Genomic DNA, 25,933 nt, shown 5'->3' with positions numbered 1-25,933 from the left:
GTCGTCGTCTAACTGTTCCACGTACCGTTCCGTCGACTCGGTGCCGTCCATTAGTCAGATCCAATTCCTTCTCTTTCTCACCTCCACCGTTGGTAGTCGAGAAACGGCGGAGCATCTCGCCTCGCCTCTTCCTTCCTCATTCTATCAACAACCACGACATCCTGAGGAATCTTTCTCCGCTTGATACGCCGAGAAAACCTTAGAAAGTTCGTCCCTGTTCCTTCGACTTTAACTGAAGATATTAGAATCTGATTTCGACTAATGCATAGGGACAACCTGAAATAGCGTTGTATTCGATGAAGCACGCGATAAAGACATCTTTGAAGACGAAGCGATGACCATTCCTAGAATGAAACAAGAGCTTTAAAAGTAATAAAAATAGAAAAATAATAAAGAGTTTGAAGAAGAATTGAAGTTTTTTCGAATGATAATCACGCGAAACATTAAAGTCCGATATTATACTTCCTTTAAATTGAGCAACTTTCTCGTATTCTCGAGACTTCTAGAAAAAAATGAAACCGGAAGTACTGTGCGTACGTATCGGAGTGCCCCAGAAAATATTACGACTGTTCGAGACTTAAATTTATTAATCCACAACTAGAACAAAACATCACTTCATCTACTACTGCTTTTATTGTTGCTCGAATTTTGACAAAACGACACGCAACGTAGCAGTGCTAGCGGAAACATATCGAAAGTTTTCCCATTGCATCGGCCGTTTCACGAAATTGAGCCTATTTAAAATTCAACGACGTACTTTCATTCCGTGCAGAGTGACGTCGACTACGGGAGAATCTTCCTGAAGCGTCTTTTTCTTTCGTCGGAATTTCCTCTTGCTCTTGTACCATTTCGTCCACGGCCCTACCACTTCTCGCCACCACCACGTCGTCTACCTTCTGCCACCCGGTCGTCGGTGCTCTTCAGTCGACGTGTGACCTTCTACCGCACCGACAAGTTCCCGCGGACCCGTTGTGCCAGCGGTTCCAGTCTTTTTTGTTTAATTCCTCGCGAACAAGGTAACCGAGAGTGCCGAGGTCGAAGGTAAACGAGAGTTGCACGCGCATGGAGCAGTAGTGACTTCAACATCTGACGCCAGGTCGTTTCCTCGACGACTGGAGAACAGCCAGACCGTCTGCTGCGTCGTGTCAAGGTAAATCTATTGCGTTTACCATTTACCAGTGTGCCATTGTTGCCAAGAAATGAATTACTTTGAATAGGTGGGTTTACCCTTCGTTTAAACCCTCAGCAACAGTCCATAGGATGGATCTTGGCATAGTGAATCGCGACGTGCTCTTTTACAGATTGCAAGAGGAGGTCACGACTTGGATTGCTTATTGAATGCAAAAACAACTATTGCGAATAGCTGTACATAAATAGTGCTACATCGATCTCGGCTACTTAGCCATTGTCAACGTTGAAATCTGTGTTTCTTTGTACTGAAATATTAAATACTAAATGTCCACGATAGTTGGAATAATGTTTGATCGCATGCAACGACCGAAGCTCGCTTTAATTTGATTTATTAATAAGTTCAGTATTATTGTACGCATTTCTTCTTATCGAAGAGATCTAAAACACAAAATAAGCACATTGAGAGTCTTCCTGTAAGATTACAATGTTGTAATCCTGGACTTTTAAACAGCGACAATGAGCTAGGTCTATGTCAATCTTCGAGAGACTTCAAATAACGCGAACAAATATACATATAACGTTAGGTCGCTAACGTCTTCCAGGCAACGGACAATTAGAATATTCTGAGATCACTGGTACCGTTATAATTAGGACGAGTTTACGCCACGTTAAAACTCTCAAACCGTTCCACGGAAGAGTATAAAAACCTTTACAATAAGAAGCGCGGTCGAGCGCGTTAAAAATTGAATCTCAAACCGGTTGTTTGCTCCAATTTGCATCGATGAACGAGGATCGCCCAATCGAAAAGAAATGGCTCGATTACTTGGCATAAATTATTCTACTCTTTCGTTTAGACTCGATTTTAGATATGACGAAGACTTTTTGGAAGTGACTGAACAGTTTTAAGGAAAATAAGGCGATCTCACAGTACAAAGGGTTACCAAGTGATAACGAAAGAAGTTTGAGAGAAGGTAAACGAGAGAGATTACCTCTGAGGTGGTCACGGAAAAGCGGATGATTCATGACCCTGTACCCGAAACGGCTCTCGAGGATGAAACCGAGGACAAAAAGTGGGTCGATCAGTCGGTACTCATTTCTGGTTCGTGTACCAGTCACCGAGTTAGGAAACGCTGAGGCGGTCACGGTCAGGAACATGCCACTTAGCCACGAATATTATGGTCACGGACCGTGAGAGACCTTGGAAGGCTCCACGAGCCTCCAGACACGAGAGTCGTTGCTTCTTCGGTTGTTGGACGCGCCCGAGTTCCTTCTTCCTGGCTACGCACATAAACAACTCGTTCGTTTGCCTCTGGATGCCGAATGTATTATTTAGCTTCAGGGGTTGTAGCAGCAAACATGTAAAGGAATGTTCTGTAAGAAGTTGAGGATCGATGTAAAACGATGTAAATATGACACGAAAGAAAACACATATGTACAAGACTGGACCTAAACTATCTGTTAAAACTGAACTGAACAGCTGAATGTATTATTATACGTGGTTTCCATTTCAGGAAACTAAACACAGTTCAACGTTACAGAAAGTAAACTACATTTTATCTCCTATAATTATTATTTAATGATTTGATACGAAGCGATTCGATATTCTACATCTTCTAGTCATCATTGGACCAGATTGTACCCGATGGAAAATGTGTCGGTGAAACTATTCCGCGGTGACAAAGCGGAATTTCCTCTTGGACATTCGTCCCGTCCGTGGCAACGAAAGCTCCCTCGAAAGTGCGAGTAACGAAATGCTAATGCCAAATACAGCGATCGAGATTGCGGTGCAACCTCGACAAAAGCTGCTGGAATGCCATAAAGGAGCCACCGACGGAGACGAGAGGGAACGAGCGGAAGCCCAGAGAGAACGAGAAACCCGTTACGCGTTGGAACGCGATTCCGCTTGATGGGAGATGTAGCAGCGGTGTCCCTGTTTACCATTCCATTCTGAAGATCTTCCTCCACGCTTGAGAAATCCATTAATTACCAGGAATTGCGAAAGACCTAGGTGAGAGGGCTCCCATACCTAATTAGAGCATTGGTCTCCAAAATTCCTGGAAGACGTCTTCCTAGAAGAAAATAATTCTTGAGGAAGCAAGAAAGAACGAAGCTAAAAAAACATAGTGTGGTTGTTTGACTTCTACGGCTATGTATCATACGTCAATGTATTAATATAAATAGATGATTAAGAAAAACTATTAGTATAATACAAAGGAACACCTGTAAGTGTAAGGCATATCCTGTGATAGAGCTTGATTACTAGCAGACTCTGCACGATAGGAAGATGATTTTATTTTTACACGCGATCCAGGCAGCGAATTTTCATTGCTAATTGGATCATTTGCATCGTTACGCGTTCTCGAAAAGAATACAACTTCCTTCTTCTAGATATAAGAAATAAAAAATAAGAAATAAGAAGGAAAATATTTGGCTCATCGATGAGTTCCAGTATTCGACTACAGAAAAATTGTACAGACAGTCCAAGTCCTGCTCTGATGCAGATTACACGCGAGAAAACCGCTCTGACGCGTTTACAGTAAGTTCGCTGACGGTACAACGCGACAAATCCGGTGGGCGTAACGCGAACCGTGCACGTATCCCGCATGCATGTTCGTGACGATGCCCAGATACATTAAATGTGGGACACAAGGGACGGTACTCCTTTCCGGCCCCTTTTACTTTGCTGTACCAATAAACTCGTAGCCCAGAAAACAACTGGGCACGTGAACACGGTTTCAGGCTCGCAAATATCAGTACAATTTCGTGGTAATAGAAATCACGACTAACGACAGATTGTATTGCAAAGTAATGGTAATACGCAGGTTTCTCGAAGATTACGTTGGCTTGTCTAATATCGTTAATAATACAAGAACGACATCGAGACTAAATAATTTTCTTTCGCGGTCGTTCGTGTTTCTCTAAATAATAGAGAATAATTTCAAACGATACAGTATAACTAAAAATTTTTCAGACCTGATGCTAATCTATGCATACTTAACATTTAATCGGTAATTTTAGGTACGCTTATATTTATGATTATAATTATACTATACGTTTATATTTTGTTTATTATTTTACGAGTAATGTACGTCGATGGTAACGTGAAACTTCAGGTATGGCGAGAACGATGCAACTCGGTCCATGGGCGGTGGTGGTCGCCCTGGCCTGCGTGGTGGGTGCGTCGTCAGAGTTCCTAATGGGCGGTCACATGGACAACAGTCCACCGAAGTCCCTGCTGGAGGAGATGGAATCTTCTCCGGCTTTGGCAAGGACGGCGCAGCTGGATGACCTTGACCTGGATCTCGACGCAGAGGAGAGCACCGTTGCCTTTTCGACGTCGAACGAGGATGAGGCGTTGCGTTATCACCTTCCGTATCCTTTCGCCTTCAACGGCGGCAGACCATTCTCCCTAGAAAAGGATCCTATCACTGGGAAGATCGACTTCGAGAAGGCGCCCCCCGTGAAGGCTCTCAACTATACCAGTCGTTACCAAGAGCACCCAAACGACGGTGAGAAGATCGATGAGAAAGAGTCCTCCAAGGAGGATACCTCCTACACGAAGAAGATCGAGAGCAAGGAGACCGTGGACGTCAGCCCTAACGAGATCAATCCCTATTCACCTAATTTCCACGATTTCCTCAATCTTCCCGTTCAGTACTCGTCCGACAAATATGGCAAAGACAAGTACCCGTTGATATCTAGTTCCTACGCGAACACAAAGGTCCAGAGCGGGTCTAACAGCTACAGCACCTACAACCATAAGCCCTACCACGGGGAAACTGTTCTTTATTATCCCACAAGAAAACCGTACGTGCCGAAAGCTACCGCTCCCGTGATTACGTCCCCAAGAACAACGCCCCCGTCGACCACAACCACTACTACCAGTACTACCACGACTCCCAGGACTACGATGACGACCACCACAACAACTACCACCACGACAACTCCTCCACCAACGACTACTTCCACGAAGGCGCCCGTTGTAACCACCTGGAAGCCCCGTACCACTACTCCGAAGCGATTCATGGACGCTTTGGACGACTATGAGGATATTCTTCCAATAGAAAAGCTTCAAGCTTCCATGTACGGTAACAATCACCGTGATACCAACAATATCGTACACAATCGAGATCCGCAAGCGAAGCCACCTGTAAAACAGGACGAGTACATCGATGGTTACGAAGATTACGAGATCGAGGATGAAGAGGATACAAAAGATTACGTCTCGATGAAAGAGTCGACAAATGAAATCGTTAAGACCAGTACTCTGCCCACCGTAACGTCGACTGTTGGTAATATAACAACGACTACTCGAGAGACTACTACTCCAGCGTCTACTACTACAACAACCAGTACACCTGCCTCATCGTCCATGACACCTACCTCCGTTGCCTTCGCACCTTCCTCTTCGAAACCTCAAGAGAGCACATTCGCAGCGAATCCATTGGTGTTCCAAGGTCCATCTCACCGTCCAGTGACCTCGATGCCCTTGGACAACGATCATCGAGTTCCAGTAGCCTTCGAGAACGACAACAAAAGACACGGTGCCGCGGATAACGTTATCGTTAACCAAGGTTATCGACCCAACTCGATCGCCAACCAGAGACCAAGCGGACTGGGTGGAGGAATTCTGGTAGAGAGTACTAGTAACATAGTGATACCACCCGATCAGGACACGGTGTCCTTTATCCTTGGTAACAGACAGAACGTCGAAGGTGGATATTACTCGTTGGGCACAGCCATTGGAGAGAACCTCTATGGTAGTTCGACAGGAATCGATACGTCTTTCAGACCTCTGTACGGCCTGCCATCCGACAAGACTAATTACGATCCACAAGACCACCATGGAACCATAGGTTTGCCTTCGGTGTCCATGTTGGACAGCAACCCCATTTACGCTGCTCAGACGTGGAGACACCCGAGCTCCTCTACCACTCAAAAGTTGGCAAATGAAATAGAACCTACTAGATCTCAGAACTCCTTCGTGATGGGCACCGTACTTCTAGAACAGCCAGACGACAAGAAAGATGACAAGAACGTCAATTACGTAGTGTTCCGTACGGATGAACCCAAGCAACCAGTCGAGGAGCACATCGTCGTCGTGAACGAAGCTGACGGCACTGTACACGAAATCACGTCTTCCTCCACGACGATTAAGCCTGCGAGGATAGATCCACCTGTGCCAAACGAGGAACATCTTCCACAGCTTTCGGAAAATCTGACGCCGCCTGCAGAACGACCCAGACCACCTCCGCAGTTTTATTATCACTATCATCACGGCGGTACAGCGAGGCCTGACCATCCCAGGCCGCAAAGACCGCCTCTACCTTTACCTCCTCGTGGTAAGCAACCACTGACCCCTCCTCCACCTCCTCCACCTTCAGACCTAAGTATAAGGAGACGTCCTTACTCTCCTGACGCGAATTTGCCAAACATCCTGCCACAATTCAGGCCCAACGCTAAGACGTCTCACGGACACCGTGGCTCTGAAACGATAGGCACCATTCCAGCTAGCCAATCTTATCCGCCAAGGGTTAGACAACCTGTCCAGTCTCATCCCCCCACGAGGAGACCTCTGCCTCCGCCACCGTCATACCTTCAAAGGTTAAATCCCCCTCCGCCACCGATTCACGCGCTCAGAGTCGCAGCTTCTACAAAGTCCGAAAGCGTGGTGCCTCCAATGGAAATCGTGGAGCCGACAGTCAAGAGATTTCGCCTCCCACAGATACCAGCGACCTCCAGAGGTGACGACGAGGTTAAATCGGCGCAACGGCTGTCTAGCCAAAAACTGCGGTTGGAAGAGGAAGAGAGGTTGGATCGTTACTCGGAGGAGCCGCCTCAGGTGCCACCGAGGCCTCCGTTGTACCCCAAACGAAGAACGGCTGACCCACCTCACGTAGCGACTCTTCAGATGCTCCAACACCATGGCGAGCTAGATGAGGACATCACGGAGTCAAACTTGTCGTCTATCGAGGCGAACGAGGGGTCTGAGGGAATCGTGACCGATCAGGAGGCAGACAGGAGGAAGTTCGACGAAAGAGAAACGATGGCGGAGCCACCTGTCTACGTGGTTTATCCTGTTAACACAGCGGTGAACATACACCCAGACGACTCGAGGGAAAAGGACGAGAGCGTGGTTGTCGGAACTCGAGGTCCCCATAGACCTCTACCGCCGGAGACTCTTCTGCAGGACAGTGTCGAACAAAATGTAATTTGATTTATTATTATGGTTACTGCGTAATTATTTAAGAATTCAATTTAAATTGTTTTGAACCGTGTTGCAGAATAACGAGCACCAGGGGATGAACGAAGAACAGAGTCCTCCTATTCACGGTATATTCGGTGGACGACCCATGGCATCCGACTTCCCATATCCCCTGGAACGTCCTGACCCCTCGATTCTTGTTAACGGGATGAGGGAAACCCCGCTATTGGTGCCCAGCGATCAGCGACAGGACGAGCAACCTGTGAAAGAAACCAGCGAAGAAAAGGCGGACAAAGACACCAGCGTGAATGTTATACCCTATCTGCAGGACTTTGTACCTTTTCCTGCGAGGAAAAACGAAGCCATCTCGGCGACGCTTCATCGCTCACCGGCTCTGCCATCGTCCACGCCTATCGCCTACGTTTACACGCCAACAGCGCAAGCGTCCCACCGTCTAGATGTAGACGTACGCGACGAGGGCACTAGAAACGACAGCAACGAGCAAAAGCCTGTCTTACTACCGTCACAGCAACCGTCCAGTTCCTCCAGCTCGGCGCCGTCGCCTCAAAACTTCATGGCGCCCTTCGTCGCTAGCGTCAGCGCCGAAGCTCCCTCCAAAAACGGTTGGAGCGTGGTCGTTGTGGAGCCTACCATTAATAGAAAGTCCGACGACGATCATGGATCGTCCGAGGACACTTCTGACGCGGAAGAATCGCAGACAGAGAAGAACGAGTTCGATCCTGAGAACTTTAAGCCGCAGCTGTTCGGTGGGTTCAAGCCAATCTATGAATTTCCTACGGAAGACGTGGACAGGCTAGAGCGTAGGGAGTCAGTTGACACGGGGTCAGAGGTGGCTACGCATCTTCGCGATTCCGCTGACCCAGCCGTTTGATGAAGGAGTAGATTCAGCTTGTAGGAAATATGTTACTTAAACGAGGATAATCTCAGTTTCGAGTATTTCTGGGATCGTTGCCATGCTCCTATTAGCATTACCTAAAAGCATAAAATGAAATTAGTATTGATTTTTATTGATATCCTGGACTACGGTAAACCTTTGCTAACCTTGATCTTGAATCTGCTAAGTAGAGATTCATCTAATTATATGGAATTACATTTTCTGTTTAAACACGCGAGGAACTTTTCCTCCAATTAGTCTAGATTAACGAGGTTTTACTGTATATGGGTTTGAAGTACGATACGCAATATTTATGAAGTAATGCTAACTGGAACACCCTCGTAAAGGGAGAGCTAAATATCTCGACAATTGGTGCATTGGTGATTGGGAAGATTTGTTGTCTTCGTGGGGGGATCGAAGTTAACGATACAAGTCTGAATATTCATGTAATCTTTTTCATAAATCTCATGCATTGTATTCGAAGCAAAGGATTAAATGCAACTGGGTGCAAGGGATGTAAAATTCAGTAATGAATCTGTTTATATTCATTGGTAGAACAATGTTTTATATATATATAATTAAATGACCACGATGTAAAGACTTTTTTAAGCTATTGGACGTGCTTGCACTATTTTGCATGTAATCCAGTTAGATATAATTGAAAGGGTCGTAAACACCTGAAACAATCATCACACCGATAAATCGTTATATTAATTTATATGTTTTATTCATAAGCTACATAATAATTTATAAAATCTCATTGATAGCCTGAGCATCGTCATACTTTGTATATGTAAATTCGTGGTTATGTTACGCATTTTCACGCCAAGTCAGCGCGAATAATGTACATTAAACTATTTATTTAGCTATAGCAGCGTTTCCCGAACTTCATCCTCTCGCGGACCACAGTTTGAGAAACACTGTATTATAGGATTGTTGACGTACTTGAGAGTATGGTTTATGTTAATAATTGCACTCGTACGATAAGTATCCATGTAATAAATCATTCTTAAATTATACGATCTATCCCTGTTTCATTCATACTAATGCCCCTTTCTTTAAATGCTCTATTATTTTGTACAATATATTTAATACAAAAAATAAATGCTTTCTTGTTACCTACTACGGATGTTACGATAACTTCAAATATTATAATAACAATACGAGTCTTTAAAATAACGAATGTTGCATTTTTACAAGTATATCATTCAGACCATTCGCTCATTTATTACATAATACTGTAATTCGATAAGAGTTTAAGTAATTTCCCGTAAGAAAGACTAAAGATCATTGTAATTCGTTGAATTCATACGATATGTAAAATATGAAAAATAAACAAAAGTAAATATTTTATAAATAAACTCCCAGAATTGCGTCGGATATCCATATAATAAAAAAACATATCAAGACAATAAGCTTATTCAGCAATATCTGCAGAGTATAATAAATATTGTTATATAAAAAAATCTCCTTGTCTTTATAGAGTACTTCTTTATAGGTGTTAAGGCAAGAAGTTGTCTTTTTATAGCGAACACAAAAATATACATTTGAAATGTAAAAAATTCTATTGACAGTAATAGCTTTACAGCTATGACAAACAACGGTCATAGCTGTTTACCTGTGAACGTAAACAATGTTTGTTTATCGATTTCCAAACAGTCTTAGATCCAACTTTAATACGACTGTGCCTTTCTCAACTTCGCGCAATCGAATACGTTTTTGAATTGGTCCACACGAGTCTCTGCTGTCTCTCTTTATGTCGGCGACCCTTACCTCCGCTCGACCGAGAAATTCTGAGAATAATATTTTATACAAATTATAATTATTTTCTTGAATAATTTTAGAATTATATTCGTAGTACAATTACGAAGTTTAACTTTACCATCGGGGCTGTAATAGCCCTTATCAAATACTGTAATACACAAAGTATCTTCGACTAAATCCTTCACTTGAAATTGCATGGATGCATCCCACATAGGACAATCGGTACCCGATACGACACCCGTTCTTTCTTCTTGCGAACCCATACTCACTTTGCAGAATGTATTGCACTTGCCTACGAACGTTATTATTTTTTATTTGTTTCTCGTTGTTACTATTAATCTTACTATACTCTACGTATTGTCATGTAAAACGCTTGTGCTTGCTGTTAATAATTGCGTTAGTAATTGCACGTGCAGAAAATCAAAGATGTGTTGTTAAATTCAAAGCCAATGTATGATGGGGATGTTACTTAAATTAATATTAATGTCATCTACGATTCAAAGAACTACAATCTACAACTCATCTAAAATTTAAATTGTGTAATTAAAGTGGTCCATGTGTTATAGAAAGAGAAAAGCAGCGCATTTTCATACTTGCTCGGAAATGCTATAGTTAAATAGAGATTACATGCAAGCAGAGATTTTGTTACCTTTCTTGGGTATAATAAGATCTTCAGCTTCTTCGAGTACTAACCAAAGTCTGCCCTCGGGTCGTCTCCTGCGAACTATAATCATGCCAGAATATTGTTAGTAAAAAACGCATCGTGCAGTTAGGTGATGTATGATTATGACAGCGGAGACACTCGGTGAATTCGTTCCTCTTGATGGCTTTGTGTTGCTTCCTCTCGTCACAAGTTTAAGCAGAAAACAATGAAAAACAACAAGCAAGCAATAAGCATGCGCACAAAGAAGTAATCAAGCACCTTAAGCTTACATAGTCGCTTACCAGGTATTGTCTTTAAATTGAAGCCTTCAAGCACTGTAACGAGAATTCTGCCACACGCTCCAAACTGCGCTTGCTCTGTTTACTCACACATATTATATATTATTTCATGTCAAATTTGCTATAATCAACTAAAGGTAAATAATAAAATATAAAAGTTTGTAAGATTCACTTAAATACTTCGTCATCCTCTCCATTGATTTAATTATAAAAAGAATTCGAAGTTACAAAATTAACATGACACAAGGACAAATAACGCCAAACGAAACATATGGTCATCAACAAAAATATTGAATAATAATAAAAATTGAACTCACTCGATTTTTGTCTTTGTAATCGGGTCTTCTCGTTTTCCAAAAATTTCTTTCTTGCTTCTGTAATTCTTTTCATCCACAGAGAACATTCGCTTGGGGATGGTGCTAGCAATATTATCGGCTTCTTCTGGTTCTGATCCCTTAACCTAAGCGTTTTAGTCGAGTTCTCTGTACTCTCACCCCAATTTAAGCTAACATTTCCATTTGTATCTGAATCTCCTAGGAACGATAACTCATTTAGAAATATTGGCTGCAAAACAGAAACACATCAATTAATATCGTCGTATCGTTATCTATACATGAAACTACCATTAAGTACCTTTCTATACATCTTGAACTTCTGATGTTCATTTCGGTCAAATGAAAATTGTTGTCCATACAATAATTTTTTGTTAAGTAACGGTTGCGCGAAAAGTAGAAAATCATTTGTGAGAAATCCAACGAGTTCCTTTCCGCTTTTTGCCTAGAACACGAATAGAAGTTATCGCTTCACGAGAAGAACACTTTATAATTGAAGAAAATATAAATTCTACTCTAAGGTACCTTATGAAGTATACCATAGTGTAGAAGTTTTCGTGGACCTAAAGAATTGGTTAACGAATTAAAGATAAGTTGTTCCTCGAGACCATCGCAAGCCACGTGCGTTTGTAACCATTCTAATCTATCACTGTTCTCTTTCTCTCGGACTCCTTCGTTTACCTGAGATTAAAATAATATTTATGAGGTTCGTTTCTTAAATAACAGGATCCATATTTTAAAAATGCCACCTGAGTACAAAATTCTTCTGCTTTAGCCAATGCTTCCTGGAGATATTGTTGATCAGGATGATTGACTGGTGTGTTTTCTAAAATCTAAAATAATTATGATATATAAACATGAGCCAAAACGCGAAACAAAATTAGTAATAGAAGAATGAAGTATACTTTGCCGATAATCAGAGGGTATTTTGTTATTCTCTGCATTGGTTTTATTAAAAAGGAACTTAAAGGCATTCCTTTTGTGCGCGGATCTTGTTGACAGGTATGCGCAACTTTTACAAAGTCTGGGACAGTCTCGGTCAGTCGCTGAAGATAAACAGCAGCAGATATCTGACAGCTGCAAAATCTGATATAAGCAGACATTCTTGGTATCTAAAATACACAAACACATAGAACATGAAATTAAATGCTATATGTATAAGAATAAGCTGTTACTCACATTTTCGCATAAAATGTCTCCAATCATTCTCACAACCCCTCCTTCACTGTTATCGCGTCGTATCCGTAATGTTCTAAAAAAAAATGACGAATAATTAAATAATTCAGATTAACAGTATTAACATTAAATTATTACCTCAAAAAGTTATCGTTACAGGCAATAATATCCCTCCAATTAACAAATATTTTGTCCACTTCGTCTACAGTTAAAACTAAACTTTCGATAAGAGGCTTCTCAAACACCTGTGAAAAGTTTTTCATTTTTTAGTTTCATAAAACATAAAACATAAAAAAATCATTGTATGAAACTTGTAAGTACCTCGTGTACAAGTCTCATATCTTCTATATATGCTTGCTCAGTTGTAATAAGCTCTTTGATGTATTCTTGACGCTTTCTTTCCATTGAATCCAATCCACCCATTACGAGGTCAGTTGTCGTCTCATTAACTATGCATAAAATATATGTAATTATTTATTTTATTTTGATATTACCGCTTCTTAGATGAATCTTATTATTTTCATCCCGTCAAAGGTTCTCTTCGAAGCGTTTTAAGAGATGTAGAAATCCAAAAAGGGAAAATAACAAATAAGTTATAAAACAAAAAGTAATTAGTAAAACGATATTGTAATTATTTAAATTGATTGTTGGGTATCTCCAAATAATACAGAGTTAATATACGCAACGATACTTTACAACAGACAGATACTTTATTTCAATCAGCAGTTTTGCGAACACGCCTGTATATGTATGGATATGTGTACATGTGTATAAGAACGGCGTTTATATGCATGTGAGAAAATTTTGGAGTATATTCACCAGAGATGTGAACAGAAATCTGTAATAAATACACAGTGATCTGAACTTGTTCACACCCGTACAGTCTCCTTCGCTCGAAAGTACGCCCATACGCAATTGAGATTCGCAACGAGATTCGATATTACAACAACCAAACAATATGGATATTTTGCAAATAGTAACAATCTTAAGGATGTAGCGCTACACAGTATCTCATCTAAGAATAACCAGTTGCATAACTTGCTTTACACATTATCAACATGTTTAGATAAAGATTACAAGATTATGGGCGCATCTAGAATATGTAATATTAAGCACACGATATTCATCCTTACGATCAGGCATATTTATACACCTTTCTTGCAAAGAGTCATATAGAACGTGTAAAAGGATCAACCAGTGTATAAATATGCTGATCAACTGTGCGCTTGGTTCTTGCAGTTATTCGAAACTAGTTATTCCATCAAGTTCCTGATCCTTTCAATGGAATGAATACTAGATATATAAAATATATATACTTATTCGTGGGGGTAAATATTACACATTATTTCACACAATTCAAAATTTAAATCATCTAAAAAAACGGTGGAGTATAATATTCTACAAATTGTTTCGTAAAAAAAATTTTTAACAGAAGTCGTAAATTATTCCGAATATAATCGTATAAATCAATAACATAGTATTTAAGTATCTCAAAATCAAGATTCATATAACTACAGCAATAAATATAAATAATAAAGATAAAAAAAGAATCGTTAAACGTAACATCCTAGTATAACAATGATTAGGTATCCTATTCTTAAATAACATAAACTATCGTACTCAGAAGTAAATTGATGGAAGAACTGGTTTACGATAATATAACATTACTTAACAAATCATTCCCACCAGTGGTAATAATATCTATCTATAACTTCATGATTGCTATTACTGATATTTTAATGATGATTAGGCTCTATAATAAAAGGCTGCGAAGAAGGAGTACATCACCTTTCGTCGTGTACTACTAGACGGATTAATGAAAAACAAATAATAACCATATATATATAGAATAAATAAATAGGAACAACAGATTTGGTTAAACACATTGAATTTAAAAGAGAGCAATACTTTCATTCTCTTTGTCGATATTACACAAGAATATTATCTTTTTTTTCGATTTCTACGCTTACAATAAAATTTCATATTTAAATAAAAGTATAAACTGTATGATTATTCAAAACTTCGAGACTGCTGAAGTATTTATTACACATCGTAACAGATTCTTCACCTATTTTATATGGTAAAGCGATCATTTGAACAGGATATTCAACTAGCGATTATTCAACAACTCCTTCTCCTTTTACATTGAAGGCAAGCAGAAAAATGATGTTTGGTTGCTCACAATTCAAGTGCTGTGAAATATTTGCACTAGGCCTTGGCGCAGTGTTATAACTGTACAAACCATCTGTATTGCGCACCAAATGATATGCTACAGTGCTTATAAAAAAAAGATGCAACATTGAACATTTCCCAATGTTAAAATCTCTTTCAAGGGCACTGATCACGAAAATTCAGGATTACTATTAACAATCTGAGTATCTACTTTCCACTGGCCTAACACTTTAAGCCCGACGTTAGCTACTTTTACAAATAATTTGTATTTATTGCAAATTTAGTGTGTTCGTATGTTTTTTTATTTACACATAAAGGTGCTCAAATATTTTTAAATATATAGTATAAATGTTTTACACATAGATACTTCGATATTTATTGTCCTTGCTCCTACTAGAAAGTACTTCCGTTCTACTACAGTTCTATCATCCAATGTAATCGCTTTTATGTAAGCATATTTTGCAAAATTTTTATTTTATACGAGAAACGACATTACCTATAAAAAATAAAAAATTCCGGGCTGAAAGTGCTAGTACAAACAAAAACTGCAGTTGGACTTTGTTCTAAAAATAGAACGTCTTAAACAAATTTATATTCGATCGACATATTAAGCATTGGTGGTACTAGATACTATTCTAAGTCGAATAAACAAATTATATACGTCGACTTTTAAGTTCTGTCTTGGATTAAAGTCGAGGGTTGAGGTAGAATTTGGTGCACACGTCAGGTGGTCGTAATCATACTTACGATACAACTTGTCATTAAATATTTAGCGCTCTCGTGTTACGAACATGTTTATAAATAATGCGCTATTATTAGTTTCCGTTGGAGCCATACATAGAGATTTTGATAGTTTGAAGGACAACGGCCGATAAGACGCATGGTAACAATTTGAATGACAATGAAAAACAGAGGAACGAGTAGGACCCCGCACCAGAAGAAAAAGGCTTGTAAAATTCAGGGCAATATAGAAACGAAGAACCAGCCCCCTGAGTCTTTCTTTCACATTTCTTTTTCTCATTTCTATGCTCACTGTCTCCACCGATGAGACTTGTTGGTGTTGTAACACGTCGTGGTGAGCGTAGAGTCTGCTATCATTCTTATTGCACTTCAGATGATTTTATTTTAGCCTGCAATGCTGCGGTGCTGCTCTGCTATCCTTTATGCTGCATATTAAGCAGAGGCGAAAGATAACGATTAGTAAAAAGGATTCCAGATATTGTATCAAACGATAGATGTTTCGATTGCTTGAAGTAGCTATTTCATTTTGTAATACAAATACTTGGTAATGTTAATATTATAATTAATCTGTTTAAGAATTTTATAAAATAAAACTTCACGGAAGTTCAATGATGCAAGTTTACAAGAACAGCAAATAATAATTATTTAAAATATACTTTGAATGAAATTATTCGTTCAACAATTTAAAAAGTATACATTATTACCGCAACCGTAAATAATGATAATTATAGTGCTGCAAATGATCTTGATTATAAAATATGTTCAGTTTATACGGATTTATCGATTATGTGTACTATATCTGTCAAATATTTTACAGTGGCACGAAGTAGCTACCTCAAACGGACAGACGGACGGACAGGCAGGCATGCAGGCAGACAGGCAGGCTGTATGATAGAGAAAGTATATTTCTCTAATCATTTATACCGCAAACTACCAGGTATAAATAGACCAGAAATGAAACAACAATTACTGTACACTAAAGATGTACCGCTTTCCAAGCTAAAGTGCTGTTTTTAATGTAGCCATGTCAGAGCAGAAAGCACACACGACACCCGTTGTGAACAATAATCATTGAAAGATACACGCTATTTTTATCTAACTGCCACCAATTAAAATTATTTCTTATAAACCATAGATGTTCATATCTAGCGGAACAGGATTTAATAGCATAATTATGTTGGATGTACTTGATATTGATACTCTTATTTATGCATGTAACCTGTAGTTAAAAGACATCTATTCCAATACGAGTATCGTTAACACGACTAGTATGTCTACATCAATGACACATATAAAAATATCTATTCATTAAAATACATTGAAACAATGCCATTATAACCAAATATACATAATTATATTTTACTAATAATAGAATTATTTTTTCAGAGCTAACTAGTAGTTAGATTATTATTTATCTGGTTCTACTAAACGACCGTCGTAATAAATCGTACTTTATATTACCATATTTTAGTAATACCATCAATTTACTTCTATCTTTTAGTTACTAACAATAATTAAACCTGACGGTCCTTCCGTCTATCCGTGTATCACAGATCGAAATTATACTAACAACAATAACGTTTCATAGGTTTGCGCAAATTTTATAACCTTACGTTGCTATACAGTTAATTTGAAACTGTGTCTTATAAACACTTGTGATTGGTATTAAAATAATTATATTTACTTAAAAACAAATTCATTGTTGAATTCGTCAAATCGAACGTGATACTATGAAATAAAAATTACTTACACATGGGAGATACATAATTACTGGGGAATACACCGGACGCGCCGTTCAACTCGCCTTTCCACCATGCTTCTTCGTCTTTTGCAAGCACAATTATAGCATCGCCTTTTTCAAAGCTCAATTCGTCTTCGTTTTGTGCTTGATACGGGTATAACGCCATAACACGTTCTGTATCGACAAAGTAAATCGTATTATTACATCTTGTTCGTTCTATTTAGTAAATATGGTAAAATATAAAAACTACTTACCAACACTTGGATCTGTGGGAGATTCTTGATATCCATGGGAAATGGGTGTACTTCGATTGCTACTGGTCAAAGCCTTAACGTAAGATGCGGGGAACCAACCAATTTGTCTCTTCTTACCGCGCGCCTATAAAAATGGCATAGTGTTAAAACTATTGCAAAAATATGTTAAGTATCAATTGTTATACCTGTAATTCTCCTTCCCACCAACCGCTATCCGTTTTCTTGCGTATCATTATTAACTGTCCTTTCTGTAAATCTAATTGCTCGGAACTAGTGGCTTGGTACGGTGCGATAACTTGTACGATTTCAGGTTTCCTTCCCCGCTGTGTTAAAGAAAATATACATTACATTTCGATTGTTATCGTTATTTAACAAATTCGAATTATTTTTTACAAAGCTGTAAGATAAATGTATTAAAGACAAATCGTGAAATAAAATAATCAGCAAATGTATTTTATAAGAGGTAATACCTTATAATACTGCGATAGCAGGTTGGCAGCAATGGGGACGAAATAAGAAGCAATGAAATCTCGTCAAACCACAAATATTTTACGTATATTCTAAGGTCTCGCGTACACGATAAGCGAATGTAATGTTAATTACCTGCTGTGAAGCCATTGCAGTAAAATCTGGCAGCTCTGCTCTATCTTCTGCGGCTGCTCTTTCATCTTCGAGCTGCTCAGCAGTTTTTGTCGCTTGCTAAACATGGATATACGCACGTCTAGCTTATTGCACATTTTACAATCTAATTGTTAATGGTACGCGTGCGAAGTCAAGTCTATTTAGCACATATAACAAATACTGTTTACAACACAGGAGGATTAATCGATACGCTTCTCGAATAACTATAAAGTGGTATTGTTAAAAAGAGAATACTACAAACCAATGGTATTTGAACAACTGAAACCTCTGCTTCGATGTTACTCGTGGTTGTATCTGCGGGCATCGTAGTAGTCACGTTTGTTTCGGACACGTTAGTAGCTACAGGGGCACCCTGATCGATGTTATGCAGGATGTTAGAATTTAAAAATTGACACATAGTTTTTTTTTTTTAAAGATATCACTACTTTTTGTAACATATATGAAGATCACAGCAAACTCCTTATGTTAGAACAATAATAGAAAAACATAACACGCGATTTATATACCTGATCCGGGGCATCACATTTTTCTACGTAATTGGCAGGGAAAATCCCGGTCCTATCTCCGATAGTGCCTGTCCACCAATCGCCTTCCTTCTTAGTAACCAATATAATTTCGCCTTGATTAAACGTTAGGTCCCCTGATTCGGCAGAAGTATACGGATACAGAGCCATGTGGTACTCGTTGAGGCCTTCGACCACCGCGGCTTGATTAGAAGTAATTTCTTTGACGTACGATTTGGGGAACCAACCCTTCTCTTCGGTACTAGATGTACCATACCACCAATCACCCTATTTGATTAATGATTATCATTTGATATCTTGAATGTAAGCGTGGTCACATGATAGAATGATTCATATATATCCAATTTATATTAACCTGCTGTTCAATGACGTTAATAATATCTCCTTTCTCAAAGGGAAGATGTTGTTCTGTTGTAGGGCGGTACTGAAACAGAGTTGTTACTTGTATATCGCAAGCTACACCCAATCCAAAGGTAGGTACGATCGGTTCAACAGCGGGAGGTTCGCCACCTAGCGATCCCGCGTCGGATACATTCTCGGGGACTTCAGCGATACCTCTGTAATAAAACGAGATAGGAATATAATAATTATAAATTTTCCATTGATAAAGTGTAACCAGCGTTTAATTTACTAACTCTAGGGTTCTCTTTTCAACACTATCTTGCTGTACAAAAGCATTCTCAGTTCCGCTTCCGACATCCACTGGTTCTACATAAGACTCAGGGAACCAACCGGTGTGTCCTCGAATTTCTCCAGCCATCCATCCTGGCTCTGCGTTTTGAACAGGCGGCACCTGTTTCAAACGCAAGTCAATTCTCAGTTGGATCGTATGAAATGGTCCCATATTAGCTCACTACGTTCACGAACATTGATAATAATTACCAAGATAATATCGCCAGGTTGGAATGATATTTCATCTTGATTCCTGGCCACAAACTCGTAGAGAGCCCTATATTTCATGACTCCTGGAGTAATTTCTTCGACTTCGTTAGTCGTAGGGACATCATCGACAGGCCAGTCGTTAACTACTCCCGTAGTGTCATTCCAAGCAGTGTCGCCCCACGCGGACGTGGTGTAGTCGGTAGTTCCAGTACTACCTCTGAGTTCTAACACTTTTAACTTCTTATCTTCGAACGAAACGTGAAGATTTTTACAATCGGTTGTCAAATTTTTTATTTGCGTTTTGACATCTTGTAGCTGGCCATTATTATTTTCGATGTCGGCCATTTTCGTTTCAATCTATCGATATAAACGTTATATTACGAAATTGATTTAGGATGCCCTAACTCTGAAGATACAAGAAGTACAAGATATATTCGCGCATACCTGCTGTTGCAAGTCAGCAATCTTATCTTTCATTTGTTTGAGAGTAATTTGTTTATTGTCGAACGCTATTTTGATAGCTTCCTGATTCGCGGATTCCATAGCCGAATTCATCTTGTTCTTTGCTTCAATACGAGCTTTCTCTTGACTCAAAGTCAACAATCTTTGGTTTTGTTCGCGGAGTTTATTTTTTAAGGCAGCCATCTCTTGCAATTGTGCGTCGCGCGTCGACCGCATACCATCGATCGTTGTTTTCACGCCAGAAACGCCTACTCTGGTGTCACAAATTTTTTGCGACAATTCTTTTACTTTATCGTTCTATACAAATTATACAACAAATTACGTAATACAGATTGCACGTAACGGACCATGTAGTGCATTAGTATTTGATACTTACAAGTGTTCCGAGTTCGATAGTTAGGGTATGATTTTTTGCTTTTAACTTAAGCAATACATCTTGTTCCTTTTGCCTCTGAGCCTGAAGTTCCTGTGATTTTTGTTTTTCCCATTCTAATTGCCGTTGTCTCTCCATTTCTCTGTGAAATAATGTAAATTGTTAATTTAAAGAATATCTGTTCAGCAAAAGTTTAACTTACTTTCGCGCAGCTTCCCTTTGCTCGTGCACTCGTTTTCGTTGTTCTTCTTTTTCCTGTTCGATCTCTTTTTGCCTTTGCATTTGCTTTTCAATTTCCGCTTGTCTACGTCTCTCTTGTTCCAGTCTGTATAATAATTTATTATTAATACAAGAACACTTTAACGTAAAGGAAAATTCGCTTACCTGATTTTCTCTTGTTTTTCAGCCTCCTCCCTCTCTTTTCGTTCGCGTTCCTCTTGTTCTTTACGTTGAATTTCTAACAAAGCTTTACGCCTACGCTCTAATTCTGCTTGTCCTTTCTCAAAGTTTTCTTTACGCTTATCTTCGAAGGACGTCTGTAAAAAAATATATCGTGATATACATATAAAACAGTTTTTAAAATAGAGACTCGAGCAAAAATTGAACTTACCTGTGGCATACCAGCTGATGGATCCATGTTCTCTGTTCCAGCTTGCGGAAGGGTCAAACTACTCTGTCTTTGACGTCTGAACGCAGGTGGAATAAGCTCTATCGGAAGAGTAGTAGGTATCTTCTCGCCAAGCTTAGCTACATCACATAAATGCATTGCTAATACAAATTCGTCGCAACTTAAACGACCGTCCGAGTCCATGTCCGCTAGCGCCCTAATAGTGCAATCACATTGTATAGAAACGCTAGGAATTATCATTTGGGTAATAACTATTCAACATATACGACTAGATTATAGTACCATATGTCTGCCAACACACGTTGATGCAACTGCGACTGTACCATAATATTTCTAGCTTGAGGACCAGACAAAAATCCAGACCGTGTCTTATCCCAAATATTGAATAACTGAGTATATTTTAATTTTGTTTGATGAGGTACAGCCCATTCTACAGGCTGTGGAGATCCAACTGAATGCTGACTATGCTGGGAATCGATCGAACCCACTCTATCTATACTTGGTGGGCGCGCTGTTGTACTCACTGGTGTACTTGTGGAAACGGGTGTTTGAGCAATTACGCCGTTTACTAATGTACCACTCACTGTGGGTGCTGACGCTAATGGTAAACCTACGGCTGGAGGAGTTGCTACTACACCAGCCCCTAATAAAATACAGACAGTATACAGATCAATGTTGAAACTTCAATTGAATAAAATTATAATTATTAAACTCTGTAGTACCAGTAGGTATTGGCGCAACAGATGGTACGATAGTAGAGCCAACTGTAATCGGTGCAACCATGCCAGGACCTAATGGTTGCATTGGCATTGCTTGACCCATACCAAAAGCGGCAATTGGAGTTGGATTTGTATTTAACGGTGCGATTGGAGCTCCTGTGGACATGCCTGTTTAAAAGTATAGATTCCATTAAAATTACTTATTCGCAAATATCAATTGTTTGCACAAAAAATTAAGGGGTTAGCATTAAGAAATCATTTAAGTTTGAAGTTAGTGACTTCAACAACATACTTTGGCTGTCTACGCAATTAGTGTTGTATCAATGTTGTACGTTTTCCTATGTAAATTACACATTTGTTAAGGCTAGCGTGATCTCGCAAAAATAAGTATCAAATTTTCATCAAAGCTTATTAACAAAAAGCACATGAAAAATAATAAAATAATAATTTCTACAAAACTCGTGTTAGTGTGTTTAGTGTACCTGGTAACTCAAGATCAAGTAAATCTGTAAAGAAAGAATAAATCGTCATTGACAACCTGGTAGACTACCTATTCTTAATGTGTCTGTATAATAAAGAATAGAGCTTGAAAATAAAAATAAACAAGATGAAACGAAAGTATAAGAAATAATCGTTACCTATGGCAGCTGTAGCCATTGGTTGTATCGGCTGACCTGGTGGAACAATTGCTGTGGCAGATATAGGTGGAACTGTAACTGGTGAAATTCCAGCCGCAACAGGGCTATTAGGAAACGAAGGTGGTGCAGGTTTTGGGGGAGGACCACTGATTGCAGGTGAAAAATTTGCCCCTGAAATAATATAACGTCGATTATTTATGGAAAAAATTAAATTATTTTAATTTGACTGCATAGAGTGCGGCACAGAACGATCGATAAAAATTAATACATATTAGAAAACTGAAAATAATAGTCTAAAAATCCAAGCTACAATTACTCAAAAGCTTTGCGATAAATACAAAATTAATTTATAATTACACATATGCGTCGAACATGTTATGCGGTGGAATGATCTTTTCCAACGTAAAGTGTTTCGTTGTAATGATATACGATGTAAAAAGGAATCATTTCTTTATTGTAAAATTTAATTATAAAAAACAGGAAACTATTATCTAAGTTTACATGCTGTTTCATCTATCAGAGTTTGAAAAAAATGGTATCTATCCTTTCAAATCGCCTATACTCCTTCACACATACCAATATTCGTAGGCGGTGCAGGTCTTTGAGGAGGACCACCACTAGGAGTGGTGGTAGTGGTAGTAGTAGTAGTAGTAGTAGTTGCAGAAGGCACGATTCCTTTTTTTTGCAGCACAAATATTATATTATTGTATAGATGTTGTATAGGCGTGAGCGGACACATTAGAGAAATAGCAGAATAAAACATGTATATATGCATATGTATATGTAGTCAATAAACAAAGCCATTGCGAAACTGATACAGACTTACATAGAATTAAATTAGAACATACACTTACAATAGCAAGAATTTCATATTGGTAATATATTCCACTTAAAATATATTTTAAGATAATAAATCCTTATTAGGCATATGTACAAACATAAAGCATGAAAGTATAAATGTGTTCATGATCCTACATTCATATCATGTAATAAGTATCCGATAGAATATATCATTGTGTAAAAAATAATACAACAACCACTCTGACGATAACAAATAGATTATTATATGCACTCGTATAAACGTTTCGTCGTATCGCATTTCCTATAGCATTCTGTTTTAGTAATTGTTAACAAATTTTTAAGCTGCCATTAATCTATATCTCTATTACAAGTCACATTAAACATAGTACACTGAAAACAATTAAAATATAGTAATGTATTTCTCATGCAAAAATGAGTTTGTATTTAAAATTCGGAGGCATGTACCATAGCGCATCGTATCGTATCGTATCGGTGATTATACCATTCAATAAAAAAAAAACTATGCTTTAAAAGAGAGTAACATCTCGAGAAGCCTCAAAGAAAAGAATCGAGTAGAAGACAACCCAGATATAATAATTCGTACGCAAACATCCAGTTCTTGTAACATACCCACAGAGGGTGGTGCAGGTCGAGCAGGTGGCTTTGACGCTGTGTGAGTTGTGGCATGTGTAGTGGCAGCCACATTCTGTCTACTTTGTCGTGATGCTGTGTAGTATGATGCATAAGTAAAGTAATGCTAAATAATGCTGTTCGTTAGTTGATATGTTTTTTTTATTGAAATAGCCATTGTAACGCGATAGAAGTCGCTCTGATCCAGATGTGGCAGTAAAATTTACTTGTTATAGAAAATATCAACTGTACAGTCAACTAAGACACAACTGTATTCGTTGTGAAATATAATAGTCAACGTTAGCGGAAAGATCTAGATGAATCCTATCGTAATTTATATTATTTTCACGATATGTACTCAATTGTATACACTTTTCAAATATTCAAGCATAAAAATTCAAATTTAATTACCTGGTAACGTCATTGGCGAAGCGGGTCTAATACCGTGTCCAGGTAGCGGCCCATTTGTCGGCGGAGGACCGATAAGAGGACGTGGAACGGATCCAGCCATGGGCATTCCACCGATTAAGGGTTGCACCTGTACCGGTGGTGGACCAGTTAAATTCACTAAAGATGCAACATTATTCTGTTGTGGAATATTGGCAGCCCCATTTGTTAAATTTGTTGCGCTACTTTCACCTAGTCAAAAGTAAATGTTAAAAGATATAAAGATAAATAGAACAAAACTATGATTGTTTATCACAGTAAGTACTCAAATTACATGGATTCTTATACTCACTAGCAGCAAGCAATTTCAAACTTCGCACCAAAACAGGTGGCAATGATTTAGGAATCTCAAAGCCACGTAATTTTAAGTTAATTAATTTACATGCAATACTAAATTCATTTATATCCATCTTGCCATCTGCATCTGTATCCGATAAAGCCCTGAAGCAATAACACATGGTATTATAAATGTGATACTTATCAAAACAAAAACATATGTTAAAGAATTATGAAAACAAAATACAAATACCATATTTCACCAAGGATGGCAGGTGAAAGCCGAGACTTGAGCAAAAATTGTTTTGCTTGCTCTCCTGTGACAACACCATTGATGGGCTTTAAAGACTCAAACTGTTCCCTGTACCTAGCGCGTTCCATGGGTTGGACCACCCAATGATCCATATCTAAAAGAAATGAAATTGTCTTTTTATCCCTTTCACAATTAATTATTTCTAAACCAAAGCAGTCGTAGTTTGAATACAGTATATTGTTTAATCAATAACATTTAACAAATCAGAAATCATTGGCAGGTTCTGTTGTTCCTCAATAGATCTGTCAACATGACAGATCAAGACATGATTCTAAATTTCCTTGTGAACAAAGGAAAACGTGACTTACCGGGAGTTTGCGGGGTGGCCATCTCTGTTCACCCGCGGGTGACCACCAAGTTAAATCTGCAAGGAAAGAGCAAACGTGACTTTTTACGAAAACTTGGCTAGAAAGTCGAACAGGAATTCATGGTTTCAAGGTTAGGTCACGGTGATCGATCCTATCAGGAATGACTCGAGATATACCTCACGAGAGAAGAATTGTCGGTAACGCTTTCAATTTAGCGTGGATTCAATCACGAATAAATCCAATTAACCAAATAAGCGCGGGGTCGTGAACTTGAAGATTGATCGGGGCCCTAACGCACACGTATAAGAGCAAGAATTTTTCTCACGGCAGTTGTACGAACATACGACAGTGAGCCGCTTCCCTTGCTCGCTAATCCTCCTACGACTTTACGAAAGGAAATTCATGATTGCGTGTCGCGATGTTAGCGATCCTTTCCCGAGACAGCGAATCGGAAAAAATTACAGAACTCTACCGACGATACGCGGGTCGGCCCACACACTGACTGACGTACATACGTCACATTCGCGACCTCGGTTATTTCCGCGAATCTTCGGTTGGAATCGATAGCTCGCCCGAAACCGTTTCGTTGATCTTCGGTAGGGATCGCCACTTCCGCAACCCTTAGTTTAAATTATGGAGGGTAGAGATAAGGAGGAATGTTAAAACTGGATGATTCGTTTAGTAGATAACTGAAAAACGACAGGTTGTGAATATAGAATTTCAGTTTGTAAAATGGCCATGCGCAGTACAATCAGAACTTGGTTGAAAAAGACAAATTATGGTTCTCTGTTTTCTTTAATTTTGTACTACTCTCACAGTTTGCGCGCCTTCAAATTTCTCCTCTCGATATTCCCAGCGCCACCTGATATCAGAGATCTGAAAACAGAGAGACACTTTCTACACATGGAGTTTGTCCTCCTTTTATCTCTCTACCCTC

The 25,933-nt window shown here is 39.0% G+C and overlaps 2 protein-coding genes and 1 long non-coding RNA gene across 15 annotated transcripts in view; 1 reads left to right on the top strand and 2 right to left on the bottom strand.

The window, feature by feature from the left end:
- Nucleotides 1-202: 202 nt before the first annotated feature.
- LOC128889126 (uncharacterized) lies at nt 203-2,248 on the bottom strand. Its single transcript, XR_008460368.1, has 3 exons — nt 2,121-2,248; nt 758-1,569; nt 203-344 (listed from the first exon to the last, which is right to left on the bottom strand). It is a non-coding gene; the product is annotated as an uncharacterized LOC128889126 (long non-coding RNA).
- Nucleotides 1,020-9,881, top strand: LOC128889096 (mucin-2-like). 2 transcript variants are annotated; one of them, XM_054146446.1, is made up of 3 exons: nt 1,020-1,150; nt 4,245-7,339; nt 7,416-9,881. In XM_054146446.1, the coding sequence occupies exons 2-3, from the start codon at nt 4,247-4,249 to the stop codon at nt 8,226-8,228; spliced, it is 3,906 nt and encodes a 1,301-aa protein (XP_054002421.1). In that variant the 5' UTR covers nt 1,020-1,150; nt 4,245-4,246; the 3' UTR covers nt 8,229-9,881. The 2 variants fall into 2 exon arrangements, with proteins under 2 accessions (XP_054002421.1, XP_054002420.1); XM_054146445.1 differs by lacking the exon at nt 1,020-1,150 and adding an exon at nt 4,002-4,139.
- Nucleotides 9,838-25,933, bottom strand: part of LOC128889090 (intersectin-1) — an 18,777-nt gene continuing 2,681 nt past the window's right edge. For 2 of the 12 annotated variants that reach the window (XM_054146418.1, XM_054146419.1), the window contains 36 exons: nt 24,997-25,052; nt 24,629-24,782; nt 24,392-24,540; nt 24,064-24,291; nt 23,653-23,748; nt 22,798-22,896; nt 22,222-22,392; nt 22,066-22,089; nt 21,587-21,751; nt 21,147-21,507; nt 20,847-21,060; nt 20,621-20,772; nt 20,439-20,561; nt 20,240-20,378; nt 19,846-20,160; nt 19,402-19,758; nt 19,155-19,312; nt 18,875-19,076; nt 18,502-18,786; nt 18,237-18,347; nt 17,957-18,052; nt 17,539-17,676; nt 17,354-17,477; nt 17,109-17,273; nt 12,767-12,894; nt 12,584-12,690; nt 12,449-12,521; nt 12,175-12,381; nt 12,019-12,102; nt 11,795-11,950; nt 11,571-11,714; nt 11,255-11,501; nt 10,941-11,015; nt 10,645-10,719; nt 10,114-10,287; nt 9,838-10,024 (listed from right to left, as the gene is read on the bottom strand). In XM_054146418.1, the coding sequence (XP_054002393.1) occupies nt 9,873-10,024; nt 10,114-10,287; nt 10,645-10,719; nt 10,941-11,015; nt 11,255-11,501; nt 11,571-11,714; nt 11,795-11,950; nt 12,019-12,102; nt 12,175-12,381; nt 12,449-12,521; nt 12,584-12,690; nt 12,767-12,894; nt 17,109-17,273; nt 17,354-17,477; nt 17,539-17,676; nt 17,957-18,052; nt 18,237-18,347; nt 18,502-18,786; nt 18,875-19,076; nt 19,155-19,312; nt 19,402-19,758; nt 19,846-20,160; nt 20,240-20,378; nt 20,439-20,561; nt 20,621-20,772; nt 20,847-21,060; nt 21,147-21,507; nt 21,587-21,751; nt 22,066-22,089; nt 22,222-22,392; nt 22,798-22,896; nt 23,653-23,748; nt 24,064-24,291; nt 24,392-24,540; nt 24,629-24,782; nt 24,997-25,018 (5,670 nt within the window). In that variant the 5' untranslated portion in view covers nt 25,019-25,052 and the 3' untranslated portion in view covers nt 9,838-9,872. Of the gene's footprint in view, nt 10,025-10,113; nt 10,288-10,644; nt 10,720-10,940; nt 11,016-11,254; nt 11,502-11,570; nt 11,715-11,794; nt 11,951-12,018; nt 12,103-12,174; nt 12,382-12,448; nt 12,522-12,583; nt 12,691-12,766; nt 12,895-17,108; nt 17,274-17,353; nt 17,478-17,538; nt 17,677-17,956; nt 18,053-18,236; nt 18,348-18,501; nt 18,787-18,874; nt 19,077-19,154; nt 19,313-19,401; nt 19,759-19,845; nt 20,161-20,239; nt 20,379-20,438; nt 20,562-20,620; nt 20,773-20,846; nt 21,061-21,146; nt 21,508-21,586; nt 21,752-22,065; nt 22,090-22,221; nt 22,393-22,797; nt 22,897-23,652; nt 23,749-24,063; nt 24,292-24,391; nt 24,541-24,628; nt 24,783-24,996; nt 25,053-25,172; nt 25,502-25,933 lie in introns of those variants that run through there. The other 10 variants (XM_054146415.1, XM_054146416.1, XM_054146417.1 and 7 more) reach the window with 10 other exon arrangements.

This window comes from Hylaeus anthracinus, unplaced genomic scaffold (genome assembly GCF_026225885.1).
Source record: "Hylaeus anthracinus isolate JK02 unplaced genomic scaffold, UHH_iyHylAnth1.0_haploid 11994, whole genome shotgun sequence".
NCBI classification, from domain to species: domain Eukaryota; kingdom Metazoa; phylum Arthropoda; class Insecta; order Hymenoptera; family Colletidae; genus Hylaeus; species Hylaeus anthracinus.
Note: the sequence above shows the minus strand (reverse complement) of the source record. Positions and strands in the feature narration are given on the sequence as shown.